Here is a 13,527-nt window from a genome sequence, read left to right as displayed (position 1 = left end):
AAACACTATTAGTTGAAAAGGCTATACTCCCCATGTTAAATTGCTTTAACACCTTTAAAAATTACTTGGCCATATTTGTATGGTTCTATTTCTTCATTTTCCTATTTTATCTGTGCATCTATTTGTCTATCCCTCATCCAATGCCACAGTCTTAATTACTGTAGTTACATAAGTCTTGAAATATGGTAGTTTGATTCTACCACTTTATTATTTTACAGAATCACTTTAGGCTATTCTAATTCCTTTGCCTTTTCATAGGAATTTTAGGATAATCTTGCCTAAAATATTTTTTACAATTTTACAAAGAATTTTTATAATTTTACAAAAAAAATCTTGCTGGGATTTTGAGAGATATTGCATTAAAACTGTAAGTTAATTTGAAGAGAAATTACATATTATTATGCTGAATCTTCCAGTCTATGAATATGGTGTGTCTCTCTACTTATATAGATCTACACTGATTTATTTCATCAGCATTTTACTGTGTTCAGCACACAAGTCTTAGTCCTAGTCCTGTTTTGTTGGATTACATCTATGTATTTCTTCTGAGTGATTGTAAATGGTGTTGCATATTTTAGTGTCTACATATCCATTACTATTATATGGAAAAAAACTATTTTTATATGTCGATCTTTCATCCTATGACCTTGCTCATCTTCTTAAATCTAGAAGTTCTTGTAGATTCCTTGTAATTTGCCATATAGACAAACATATAATCTGCATATAAGGACAGTATTTCGCTGGATAAAAGATTCTGTGTTGGCAATTCTTTTTTTTAAGCACCTGAACACATTTTTGGCTTCCATGGTTTCTAATGAAAATCTGCTGCCAAATAGTTCCCCCCCCGCCTTGTAAGTAAAATGTCATTTCTCTTTCTCTGCTTTTAAGATTAAAAATTCTTTACGATATGCCTTTGAATAAATTTCTTTGGATTTATCCCATTTGGGGTGGACTCAGCTTCTTGAATTTGTTGGTTTATGTCTTTTGTTGGTTTATGTCTTTTGCCAAATTTTGGGAGTTTTCAGTCATTACTTTAAGTACTTTTCTGCCCAGCCCACTTTCTCTTCTCTTTCCAGAACACTGATGACACTTAGGTTGAATCATTTTTAAAAAATAATTACACAGGTTCCTGATCCTCTGTTCATTATATTTTCAGTCCATTTTCTGTCTACTATTGAGATTCAGTAATTTTTATTGTTCCATATTTCAGTCCACCAGTTATTTCCTCTGTCCTCTCCATTTTGCTGTTGAAACCATCCACTGAGTTTTTCATTTGGGTCATTGTACGTTTCAGTTCTAAAATTTCTATTTGGGCTCCTTTTTTATCTCCTTTTTCATTGCTAACATTGTGTTTCTTTGCTGAAACTTTTTTTTTCCATTGATTTCAAGTGTGCTTATAATTGCTCATTGAAGCATTTTTATAGTGGCTGCTTTAAAAACTTTGTCAGATAATCCCACAATCTCTGTCATGTTGGCATTGATACCTATCGATTGTCTTTTTTTACCCAGTTTGACATCTTCCTGTTTCTTGATATGAAGTGACTTTTGATTGAAACATGAACATTTTGGATATAAAATTATGAAACTCTGGATCTTACTTAAACCTTCTGTTTTTAGCTGGTTTCCTTTAACACTGTTCCAGTGGGGAAAGGGGGTGCATCACCTCATTACTGCCTTATAGGGATAGAGTCTAGGTTCTCTACTTAGTCTCTATTGACATTCAAAGGGCTGGGGACTCCTTGTTATTTCTGGGTGGAAGTGGGAGTTTTAGTTACTAACTAGGCCTCCACTGACATCTCACTGGTGGAGAGGACAGGAAAGCCACATTACTGTCTCCTAAGGGGCCTGCACTGACACTAGCAGTGACTTTGTTACCACCATGTGATGGCTAAGTCTTGACTCTCACTAGGCCTTCTCTGACAGCATCCCATCTAGTAAAGGGAAGGATGCCTCTTCGCTGCCAGGTTGAGGTGGAGGTAACAGCTCTCCATGTGGTCTCCATTGACACCATGGTGGGCACTTCACTATAGCATGTTGTAGCTGTAAGACTAAGCTTCCCCATTTAGCCTTTAGAGCCATGGCAGGGGTGGGGGGCATGGAATGCGTAGTTTGTTCAAAGTAGGCTTTTTTTTTTTCAAAGAAAGAGAGAAAGAAAGAAAGAAAGAAAAAGAGTATTAAAAAAAAAGAATGAAGGAGAGGAAGAAAGAGGAAGAGGAAGAGGCAAAAAGAAAATGCAAGGAATTCACCACTGTGTCATTCCTTGAATCCTATGATTCCTAGACAGTCTAATTTCTCTTCACCTTTCATAGTCTTCTAATATTTGTTTTATATATAGTATCCAAGGATTTCAATTGTGCTTAGTAGGAGAAATAGGAAAAAGCATATTCATCATCTTAGAAGTGACTTTGACTACAGTTTTTGAGAAGAGAAAATGGTATCTAAAGGACTGGAGAGCTTTCTGAGTTCATTTGACCCCAGATCAGTGTTTTCCATGGAACTTCCATTTTTTCATCTCTATTTCACTAGAACCACCCCAGACCCTCTTTTCTCATGATAAAAAGTCTGCCTTTAACTGTTTCTTCCAGCAGCACTACTTGACTTTATGTAGAGAATCCTTTCTAGTCTTTGCAGGCTTGAGAACCATTCAGTCTTAATTCCTATAAGTGCAAGCCAGGAATTTTCCTAGAGAAAGAGTTGACCATTCTATGACAAAATTTGGGAAATAAAATGTATCAGGTTTTTCATAATGCAAAATAAGTTTTCATTAAGAAATTATATTATTATCTTCTCCCTACATTTTAGATGCTGAAAATTTCCCTTTACATAAAATAACGATTATAGACAGTTCTTTTTTGTTACCCTTATTTGACAAAATAGAAAAGTTGGCAATTGCATGTTGGTTACCCCCAAGTTGCTTTGTTTCCCTTTATTTTTCTTCTAATTTTAAAAATGGAGGTTTATTTATATACATTGAAGTGCACAAATTTTAATGGTGCAGTTCAGCAAGTTTTGACAAATAGCAGATTGTATAATGCAGATCTCAGTCATGTTAAAGGAGGTGTCTATCACCCAGTAAATTCCTCTCAGACACTTTTCCATCATTTCCTCACCCTGACCCCTGAATTTCTAACTTTGTTAGAAGAGCTCAGTTTGCCTGCTCCAGAGCTTCATAGGAATGGAAGCAGATAGATGTATGTTTCTTTTGCTCAGTATAATGTTTCTGAGATATTTGATGATTCGTTCCTTTTTAAAATTATTTTTGCTGAATAGTATTTCATTGTATAGGCCTAGCCCCTCTCTCCTCCCAAATGCTCATCTCTCTAGAACTCACCTGGTCAGATTCTTCAGGAACTGGCTTGTTACCTCCAGCTGACCTCAGTTACATCATTCCATAGGTATTAAGGTGCAGTGTTATTTATACTCACCTGTGGGAAGAAAAAATGAATGAAGACTTAAGACTCACTTTTTTTTCTTTGATTAACACAGTTTGTATTGAAAAAAAAATTGTTTATTCTCCTGTTGATGGACACTTAAGGTGTTTATGGACCGATGTTATGAATAAGATTGTCAAGAATGTTTTGTGGAAGATGTTTTATTGTCTCAAATTTAGAAACATTTCAACCATTATATCTTCAAGTGTTTTATGTCCCATTCTTTCTGACATCTGAAATCCCAATGGCATGTATGTTAGATTGTCAATATAATCCCACGGGTACTGGCATTCTGTTCATTTTTTTCTCTTTTCCCCATTTGAAATAATTTCTATGAATCTGTTTTCAAGATTATTGATTTTTGTTCTTCAGTACTTACTCTGCTGTTAAACTCATTAGTGAATTTTTATCTCAAATATCCCATTTTACAGATCTAGAATTTTCCTTTCATTCTTTCTTAGAAGTTATATTCATCTCTTAAAATATCCCATGTTAATCTATTATATCCATTTTTCTCCTTTTTTTTTTTTTTTTTTTTTGAGAAAGAGCCTGACTCTTTCACTCATGCTGGAGTGCAGTGGCATGATCTTGGCTCACTGCAACCTCTGCCTCCCAGGTTCCAGCAATTATTGTGTCTCAGCCTCCCAAGTAGCTGAGATTACAGACATGCATCACCATGCCCAGCTAAGTATTGTATGTTTAGTAGTGGCAGGGTTTCGCTATGTTGGCCAGGGTGGTCTCGAACTCCTGGCTTCAAGCAATCCACCTGCCTCAGCTTCCCAAAGTGCTGGAATTACAGGCATGAGCCACCATGGCTGGCCTTCTCCTTGTAAATTCTTGAACACGTTCATAATAGTTGTTTTTAAATCTTTGTCTGTTAATTCCAATAACTGGTCATCTCCAAGTCTGTTTTTACTGATTGTGCTTTGTTTAGATTTTAGGTCACATTTTCCTATTTCTTTGCAGGTCTTAAAACTTGTACTTCAAACATTGTCTATAACAGATTTTACTTTCTTTTGTTTATTTTCCTTTCTTGTGTCTGGTGGTTAGGGTCAAGGACTGATCATTAAGACTCCTCCTAGAGTCAGGTTGAGCAGGAGCTGCTCTAGTTAGACTAAGTTCACTATGATTAGTCCACTCACCCCACTACACCACCCGTTTTATTCTTTCAGAGTTTGAACTGTGAAGATGGTGAACTACAGTTTCAGATATCTTTGATTCACCTTTGAGTTCAACTCCAGCACAGCTCCAAAGTCTACATACCACAAGGATGCATAGACCATGCGAATTTCCTCTGCTTTTCAGTCTCCATGAACTGATGCTTTCATAGCAAAATTCTGGGTTGAGAGTAAAGAATTGCTAGGCCACGTGTTTGTTTTTGTGCTAGTTCTTCCCAATTCCAGTCCATCTGGCCATTTTTCTCACCCCTTCAAAGTCTCTCCATCTCTGTTCAGCTCATTCTTCTGTCCATCTGTCTCCAAAATAGGCACCTATCCCATGTGTGGAAGCTGCTGTGGCTGTCGGCTTACCTAGAAAGAGCTCATCTCTCTGAAATCATTTCATTAATGTTAATTTCTTACGTATTGTGCTTTTCAGTAGCCCCATAAAACGTCCGATTTTTACTTTGTTCAGATTCTTCAGTTTGTTACCATGGAGCAAAATTCTCTTGAATCCTTCTACATTTTAACTAGGAGTCTTCCCAATTGATTTTCAGATCATTTGGGTCCATGAAGCTGAACATCCCAGGACCCACTTACACAGAATTTCTCCATAATAACTTTGTACTCTTATTGCATTTTTAGTTTTGGCAGTTTGTGGGGATTCTGTTCTTGAAAATTTTTGACTAAAGATTATTCCTTCTTGGGTGTGTTCACTTCTTTGGGTCTGTAAGTTGATTAAGATGCTTTTTTTATGCGGGGGGGACAGGATCTCACTCTGTCACCCAGGTTGGAGTGCAGTGGCATGAACTTGACTTACTATATCCTCCACCTCCTGGGCTCAAGCAGTCCTCTTCCTTCAGCCTCCCGAGTAGCTGGGACTACAGGCATGAGCCACCACTTCTGGCTAATTTTTATATTTTTTTTGTAGAGTTGGGTTTTACCATGTTCCCCAGACTGGTCTCAATCTCCTGAGCTCAAGAGATCCACCTGCCTCAGCCTCCCAAAATGCTGAAATTACACGCATGAGCCACTGTGATGCCATATTTTTCATATGAGAAGTGTGCAGCTAATACTGAAGCTTTATTATAATAAATACCTAGTTGAATATTCTTTCTTGTTTCATATAAATGCCTTTGTCTGTAGAAAATGTCTAAGAGCAGCACTGTGGTTACTTTAATTTCATTGCCAAAACTTTTATATGGTTTCCTGTATTCTAAAGGGAAAGGTATATGCACTTGTCTTCTTTTTAAACTTTTCCTCTTATGAATCAGTAGCAGTATGAATAAATGTCAAAAGTTCTTATTAAGTGGTTAATGTTGATGCCTCTGTCTCAGCATTCTTGTTTTAGGTAATGATGATTAAGCAGACTTTGTCATGAAAATGCCACAGTTGTAACGAAATTGTATTTATTACTAACTAGAGAACCCACGATAATAACAATAATATTTATAAAGAATCAACCTGAGCCAAGTTCACTAAATCCTTCCATCTTAGCAATAAGGAAGGTTTTATGGGTTGGAAGTGACAATGTCAGAGTTCAAAGCCCTTCTTCTTTACTGAAGTGGACATTGCTAATAATACTTAGTAAACAGCCAAATTGTATACTCTTTAGTTGAAGAAAATTGCAATGAAAAGGACATTTTAGAGGTAAATTTTCTTCAAGTTTAATTATTTAGTGAGGCTAAACAAAGATGATTTTGTTGTTGTTAGGTAAGGAAGACAATTTATTCTAACATTTCAGATTAAGCTAAATATTTTTTATTAACTGAAGAACAAATCAACATAAAATATAATTTAAATTGATTCAAGGAAAATATTAAGCTGGAGTCCTGATTATTTAATAGACTCTTGGAATGTCATTTTATGCTAATGAAATTTGGTTGTAGAGGAAACCAATGAGAAGGTATGTGTCCCTGGGACCAGGAGACCCAGCAAGCTAAGGTCTGACCCTCCCTTGAGAAGCCAGCCAGTTGGCAATGAAAACAGGAATGGAGCTCCCCTTTCTAGTAGTTGTTAGGAGACAGCTACTAGAAAGAGATTTGAGAGAAGAAAATTAAGAGAAGTAGAATCACAGCACACACTGTGAGATTATGCCTTGTGTGAGTGTTTCAGGTTTATTTTTCTTTCATTCACTGCTTAGTCAGGCATAAGGACTAAGATGGGAAATTACCTGCCACAGACCTATCATCTGATCCTTTACAGTATGTTTGTCTAAAGGGAAAACAATTCTTCAGAAGTGAGTGAGGAGGAGATAAGTCAGGCCAAGGCCTCTGTGCATTCAGCAAGTTTGGAAGTCTGAAAAAAGTGGGAATAGGTGCAGATTAACTACTTGATTGTGCCCATTTTCACTAGTCACGATTTGCCAGTCAATGTGCTGCTCTTTTGAAGGCACTTCAATTGTTTGACTTAAGGTGGTGATCCGAAGGAGCAGGGAGGACCTGTCAACCAGTGCAGAAAAGTACTCCCAACTTCCTGAAGGAGAATCTGCAGAGCAGAATTGAAGCCTTGTCCTTCTGCAGGAAAACGTCCTTACAGGTCATCAAGCTGCACTTTTCACATCATGGTAGCTGGCTCTGAAGCCGATGTCCTTGGCACCTTCCTCTGGTGGCAACATCATAGAGTGCCCCTGGACCCCATTACTGCCCTGGTCCTCTCAGGGAATCCGAGCCAGTGTGGCTGGGCAGATTCATGTTCTCCACAGTAGGCACACACAGAATACAGATTCTGACTTAGGGAGAACATCCAGGGTCACACATCTGCCACAGTGGTAGAGGCATTTCCTCAGTGCAACACCACATAGCCTCCAGCAACTCGAAGCAGTGAGGCACTGGGGGAAAAGATCGAGGCAGAAGGACAGACAAGGCTATAGAAACAAAAAGCCCTGGATTAAAACTCTAGTCGCAGCAGTTACAAGGGATGTAACTTGAAACAAGGTATGTGACTTAAATTCTTTAAGCCTTGGTTTTCTCATCTGTAAAATGGATTGATATCTGATAGAGTTATTATGAATACCAAATAAGACAGTGAACATAAAGCCCTCCTCTGTAATCTGGCACACAGTAGTTGTCCAGCCAATGTCAGCATGGGGTAGAACACAGAAGACCTTGCTTATAAATGTAAAGTGCCACATGTTGCTACATAGCATTGTTATAAAAATGCTAGAGATACAGCAGACTGACAAGTCAGGGACAGCTAAGTAGCTGCCTTCTGTACCTCATTTCCTTTACCTGCCTGCCCCTCCAGGATGGAATGTGGAACGCACAGATACTGCATGGTGGAGATGGATCCTTGGCAAAGGCTGGAGTAAACAAGCTACGAATTGTTGATTGGGGACTAGGGTTGGGTGAGACAAGCATGGAATAAATGTGGCCCGAGGCACCTGCCAGAATGCCAGTTATGACACAGCAGAAGCAAAGGTGACAAATGACAGCCACAAGTAACACAGAAACCTCATTTTACCAACAGCTTTAATCTTAGTCCCTCATTACATCTTTTAGATTAAAAGGTGATGATTAATTAAGGTTCCCCTTCTTGTAAAGTTTCTACCTCAACATCTATAATCTAAAATGAAGTCAACTGAAAAAGAATGGACAGGAAATTACATTCATAGCTCACCAATATCTAACAATCAGTTAGAAAGTAATAGTTGGCTACATGGAGATTCCTTTTGGAAAGGAGGGGGAATTGATGCCTTATAGCAAGTTTGTTGTTTTGCTTAGTCAGATTTAAAGTTTCTATTTCTGTGCACTAGCAAGTAATAATGACTAATACTAATTCTGTAGGTAGGCAGCCTGGACAGTTCTTTGACTAGCCTTACCTGGGATCACTCCTGTGGCTGCAGTTATCTGAGTTCAACAGGACTAGGATGTCCAAGATGGCCTCTCTTTCATATCTGGCAGTAGGTGCTGGCTGTCGGCCAAGGCACCTTGGTCCATCTCTACATGGCCTTTTGTCCTCCACCAGGCTAGACTGGGCTTCTGCACAGCAGATGTTCTCAGGGTTATAGAAGAGTGATAATGGGGGATTCAAAGTTTCTTAAAGCCTAAGCTCTGGAATTCACCCTGTGACATGTTCCCCATATTCTATTGGCAAAGCAAGTCATAACTCAGCCCAGATTTAAGGGATGGAGAAAAAGACTCTACCAAGGTAGCCAGACAAGAAATGGGCTAATGAAGAGACATTTCAAATTGGGATAAGGGATTTTTCACATAAAACAGCATGTAGTCATACTATGCTGAGAATAGAGGTGAGGCATATGAGAAGAGGCAGGAAAACCTTCTGCATGGAATCCTAGGAAAGCTGAGGTGTCCCTGCAAGCGCACTGGGCACTTCCCACCTTGAACATCTATTGTATGATTAACACCAGGCCATGCTGGGAAAATATGGTTTGTTTAGAAGACTGCAAAGCTTAGTCATTGCCCATCCTTGGCCATCCTATTCTCCCAACTGAAATAAGGAAAATATAGGGAGAGTCAAAAAAGAGCAGAAAAACAAATTGAGTACTGCAACTAGATGGAAGTGGGAAGCCAAACTGACATTACAATTTTTCCCTCCCTCCCAAGTACACATATTAACATAATCAAACACAGTGTCATCCCTTGAGGGCCGAGTGCTTCTGCTTTCTTTAAAGCAGATATTCTCAAATTTCATTCACTGGCTATTTGCAGTTGATTTTACATTCTTATTGCCTGTAGAATGATAGTGCCCATGTTTAGGTTTGACCTTAAAAACATTTTTTTACAAGAACCTATAACTTGTTCATGCTCTTTTATTTTTAAAGTATACCTATTCATTTGTGTTTTTCAAAACCTGATGAATTTTCTTTGTAAAGATATGGGCAAGCTTGAGGTACTTTATCCAGCATAAATGGGTCATAAAGTGGCAGGGCAGGGGACCCCTACAGTGTGTGCAATTTTTATGTTTATAGTATGGAAGCATGTTTGGTAACAAGACTAAACATTAATAACATGCTGCTTAGCCCCAAATAAAATTACTCCCTAGTTATAAAAATACTATGCGTAATAATCAATGCTATATTATCTACTCGTTTATTTTGTATTAAAGAGATCATGTATTTTTTAGTCTTTAAAACACCTCAACAGTTTCACGATGTGAGACCCATTCCTGCAGCGTATACCATTAAACCTCTAAAGTTCAGCATTGTACTTAAGACTGGGTAGGAATCCAGCACACATGCTGTGAATGAAAGGATGGTAATTATTGTTATCCTGACAGCCAGGAACAGAGGTGGGTGGGTACCTGGAATCAGAGTCAAACATTAACTAACAGGAATGATGCCAGATCCATCCATAGAGACAATAATCATTTTGGGGTTTCTGTTGCAATGTATGAAGAATGGAGAAGGGTAGGAGGAGTTATTTTAGGCTGCCCCAGAAGTTTAGATTTAGAAAGGATGTTGGCAGTCAGCTCCTCTTCATAGCCAGTTCATTGTTCCTCCCTAGGGTGCCATTGGAGAACACACTCCCTGAACATTTATGAGTAAAGAAACCCTCTATTTCACTAGCTATTGGGTTCCTTTTCACTTTTTAAAAGTTTTTCTTATATTGAAATCTGCCTCCTTTAATTCCTACCTCTGGCCCTACGTTCTGTATTTGACACTAGGTAGACAAAACCCATACTCTATTTTACACTCATTCAAATCATTGTATTTCCCCCACTGGTGAATATATTACCAAAGCTGGTTGAGTTTCATAATGCAAACCCAAAGGGAAAATTATCTTGAATAATCATATGACAATATGTGGAAAGTTTAGGGGCTGTGTACGCCACCTCATGGTTTTGAACTGTGTGGTTAAAGACATTGAGAGTCAACAGATTAGTCAGGGATTTCTCAAGAGTATTAATTATAAACTTTGAAATCTTGGTCAGTGAAAGTTCATTTTAGTGCATCTTGCAAATATGATCAAAGGTATTTTCAGTACTGATTTGATGATGCTTAACCACATGGTGAAGAATGAACTTTTTCATTAGAAATTACAGATGTAATAGAGCACATTTTCAGGGAAGATGTATTGTTGGACTACTACAATTCATGTTCTTCCCCCACCATATCCCTACCCTCTACATCCCCCATCCCCTAAGCCCCATCCTCCTTCTTGGGACCTCACTGTGTCTGAAAACCTGAAATAGCATTTTGGTTTGCTGCAAAGGAAACTGTGATCTAAACAACATCAGTGCGGCTCAGAGATGACCACCACGTGCGGGCAAACGTGGGGCTGGTGTAAGTGGTGATGTTAAACTCATAAAAATAAACCATGAAAACCTGGGGATTTACTGTGATTTGGGGAGTGAAACAAATTTACGACTGGCTGGAAATTTGAAAAATGGAGTACAATGTGTAGTAGATTAGAAGAAAGTAAGCTGTCCCTCTGCCCTTGTGTAGTTTTAGAAAAAATAATATTATTTTGGTAAATTTCTTTTTTTCACGGAATAAAAAAATACACTGGCACCTAAGCCATGGAAAATGAAATAAAAATACACTAGTGCAGCTTCCAAAACACTGGCTTGCATCTCCCTTCTCCTATCTGCCAGGAATGTCTTATCCCTGCCTTCCAATGGCTGCCAGAACAAGCGAGGGCATCCATGGCGTTCCTTGACATTGGCATTAACAGCAGATCGATTTTCCGCAGCAGCCAGGTGGAAGGTGCTTATCATTGGTCCGCCGTCTCACTGTACTGAATTTTCAAGAATCGTGGCCTACTGCCAGCCAGGTCCGAAGGCGCTAGTCTGGGGAGACTGGAGCAGGTCTCCTCTGGTTCACCTGTTCTAAGGCTCTTCCTGTTCAGTTGCCTCTGCGCGCCAGAGGGTGGCACCCCAGGCACTCCAGAGGTGGATTGGAGGGGATAGCAGGGGAAGAAAAGGGAGAGGAGCGGACGTTAGAACCAGGAAGGAAGGACCTAGGAGGGACGGGGAGGGAACATTAATAAATTCTCAGACCTTGGTCTCGAGTTCCCGACTAATTTAGGGGCACAGCCGCTCCCATGTTCACGCCCACCCCTTTACGGAAAAAACCTGGGTTTCCATTGGGCTAGGGGTAAGAACTGGGAATTTCTAAAATAAAAAAGGCTTCCGAGCGTTATTCATGGCCAACAGTTTCCACCGGAGAATCCAAAGGGAAACTCGTTTCTGGGGCCTCTGGGTGTGCGGGTGCTTGGGGGTGGGCGGAAAGCCGTGACACTTAATCGCTGTGAGTGCGCCAACATCTGACCTGTCCCTTTGTGTCGTGTTTTGCAGTTGCTGGATTTGTGCGACTCGTTGAAGGATGATGCCCTGAGGGTGATAGCCGCCTTTAACATTCCATACACCAACCTCCATGCACCAATCGCCGGAATCTCCAACCCGCGGGCCGCTTGGGCCTTCTACCCTGCACCGCTGCAACCCGTGGCGCGGGAAGGGGCGCGCTCCCAGCTGCCCAAGCTGGGAGCCAAGCTGTAACGGGTGTGGCGGGAAGTGTGGTGGCCCGCCTGCAGCTGCCACGACGCTCGCTCCACTGACGCCTGGAGCTGGGGCTGAGGCTGGGCTGGCACACGCTGGGCCGCCGCTCTCCGAGATTGTGGTGGCAGAGCGAAGGTCCCGCCGAGGCTGGCTGCTAGGAAAGAGATCCAGAGGGTCGCCTGGTGCGCTGGATCCCTGTGCCCTTTCCCTGAAACCAGCTTGGTCTGGCTGCAACCTCTCCCAGCTTGGTGCCCGATCGCCTAGACAATCAGGGTGGGCTCACCCCCGCGAGCGCGCCCCACAGCCAGGTGCCGCCAAAGGTCTCCTGCGGTCAACGGTGACTCAGATTCCCAGTGATTTAGAAAAGCTGCGGTGCCAAGTGAAAGAAAAAAAAAGCAAACACCCTTAGAAAAGCAAAAAGCTGCACTCCTTCCGCAAGCGGGCAAAAAGGTTGGGCTCAGCAAGTGATGCTTTTCCAGTGAATCAGACGTTGTGGGGCTCTGCGAGGAAAAGCACGGACGGGGAGAAGGAAGTGGCAGCCTGGAGTTTTGCTCTAAGCAAAGCAAGAACTCGCCTTGTCCTCCCAGGTCGGCGGTTTCCGGACGGCAAGACAAGGCGCGGAAAACATTTTTACCAACTAACGCCGTAACCTGTCCTTAAGAAGAGCATAGGTGAAACGTTTAGTAAAGAAATTAAGCGATATGGAAGTCGTTCCCGCTGCTGGCAGAGGGCGGTGAGGCGGGCCTGGCAATTTCGGAACTAGGAGAGACCACTTCAGCAACTCCTGTGGTCCTGGGCAAGGGCCATGGATTTCCCATTTCTCAGATCCCGGCTGCCCGACTTCATTCTTGTTTCTTTCAGTCCAAGCCATCCTCCCGTCTCCCTCCCCTTAGTCTCTTGGCAGGGGCAGAAAGGGACACCGCTCTGCCCGCGTCCACTGCAAGGGACCTAAAACTCATGGGCCCTTCACACACTGCATTCTCTGCGCTCCGGCCCGGTTCCGGGAGAACCTCCCTATGCCGCTGGAGAAGGCCGCAAGGGCTCGCGGCCCCCGACGCTGCCCGGGTCTCAGGGGCGCAGGAACCGCCAACTTTGGCCGGCTTCCTTTTAGTGCCCCAAGCAGCCCTAGTGCGTTGCTTCCCCCGACTCCTTTGTTTTTCAAAGTGTTCACAGGGTCGCCAGAGCTAGCTACGTGGGGGCGGTGAGGCTGCAAGGCTGCACAGGAACAGACAACAAGAAATAGGGCTTTCTTCTGCGTGGTTCTTTTCCGGTCCCTGTCTGCACCACCCGACCCCGAGGCAAGCGCGGAGCATTGCTGCGTGGGGCGAACTTGGGGATCTCAGCCTGTGCAGCAGGTTGCGTTGCTTTTCCCCGGGTGCGAAACCGGATGGCCAAAGAGCAGTGTTCTTTGGCGGTAGGAACTGCGAGGCCGGGTCAGGGCAGATCTCCGGCCTGCGAGTCTACTTGGCCGCGTCCACACC

The 13,527-nt window shown here is 41.7% G+C and overlaps 1 protein-coding gene across 1 annotated transcript in view; it reads left to right on the top strand.

The window, feature by feature from the left end:
* Positions 1-12,633, top strand: part of ACOXL (acyl-CoA oxidase like) — a 376,563-nt gene extending 363,930 nt beyond the window's left edge. The window contains 1 exon segment of the mRNA XM_032243751.1: positions 11,846-12,633. Coding sequence (XP_032099642.1) covers positions 11,846-12,046 — 201 coding nt within the window. The 3' untranslated portion in view covers positions 12,047-12,633.
* The last annotated feature ends 894 nt before the right edge of the window (positions 12,634-13,527 follow it).

The sequence above is a fragment of the Sapajus apella genome, unplaced genomic scaffold (assembly GCF_009761245.1).
Source record: "Sapajus apella isolate SASKATOON/1434 unplaced genomic scaffold, GSC_monkey_1.0 scaffold52, whole genome shotgun sequence".
Lineage (NCBI taxonomy): Eukaryota > Metazoa > Chordata > Mammalia > Primates > Cebidae > Sapajus > Sapajus apella.
This window is presented reverse-complemented; position numbering and strand designations above follow the sequence as displayed.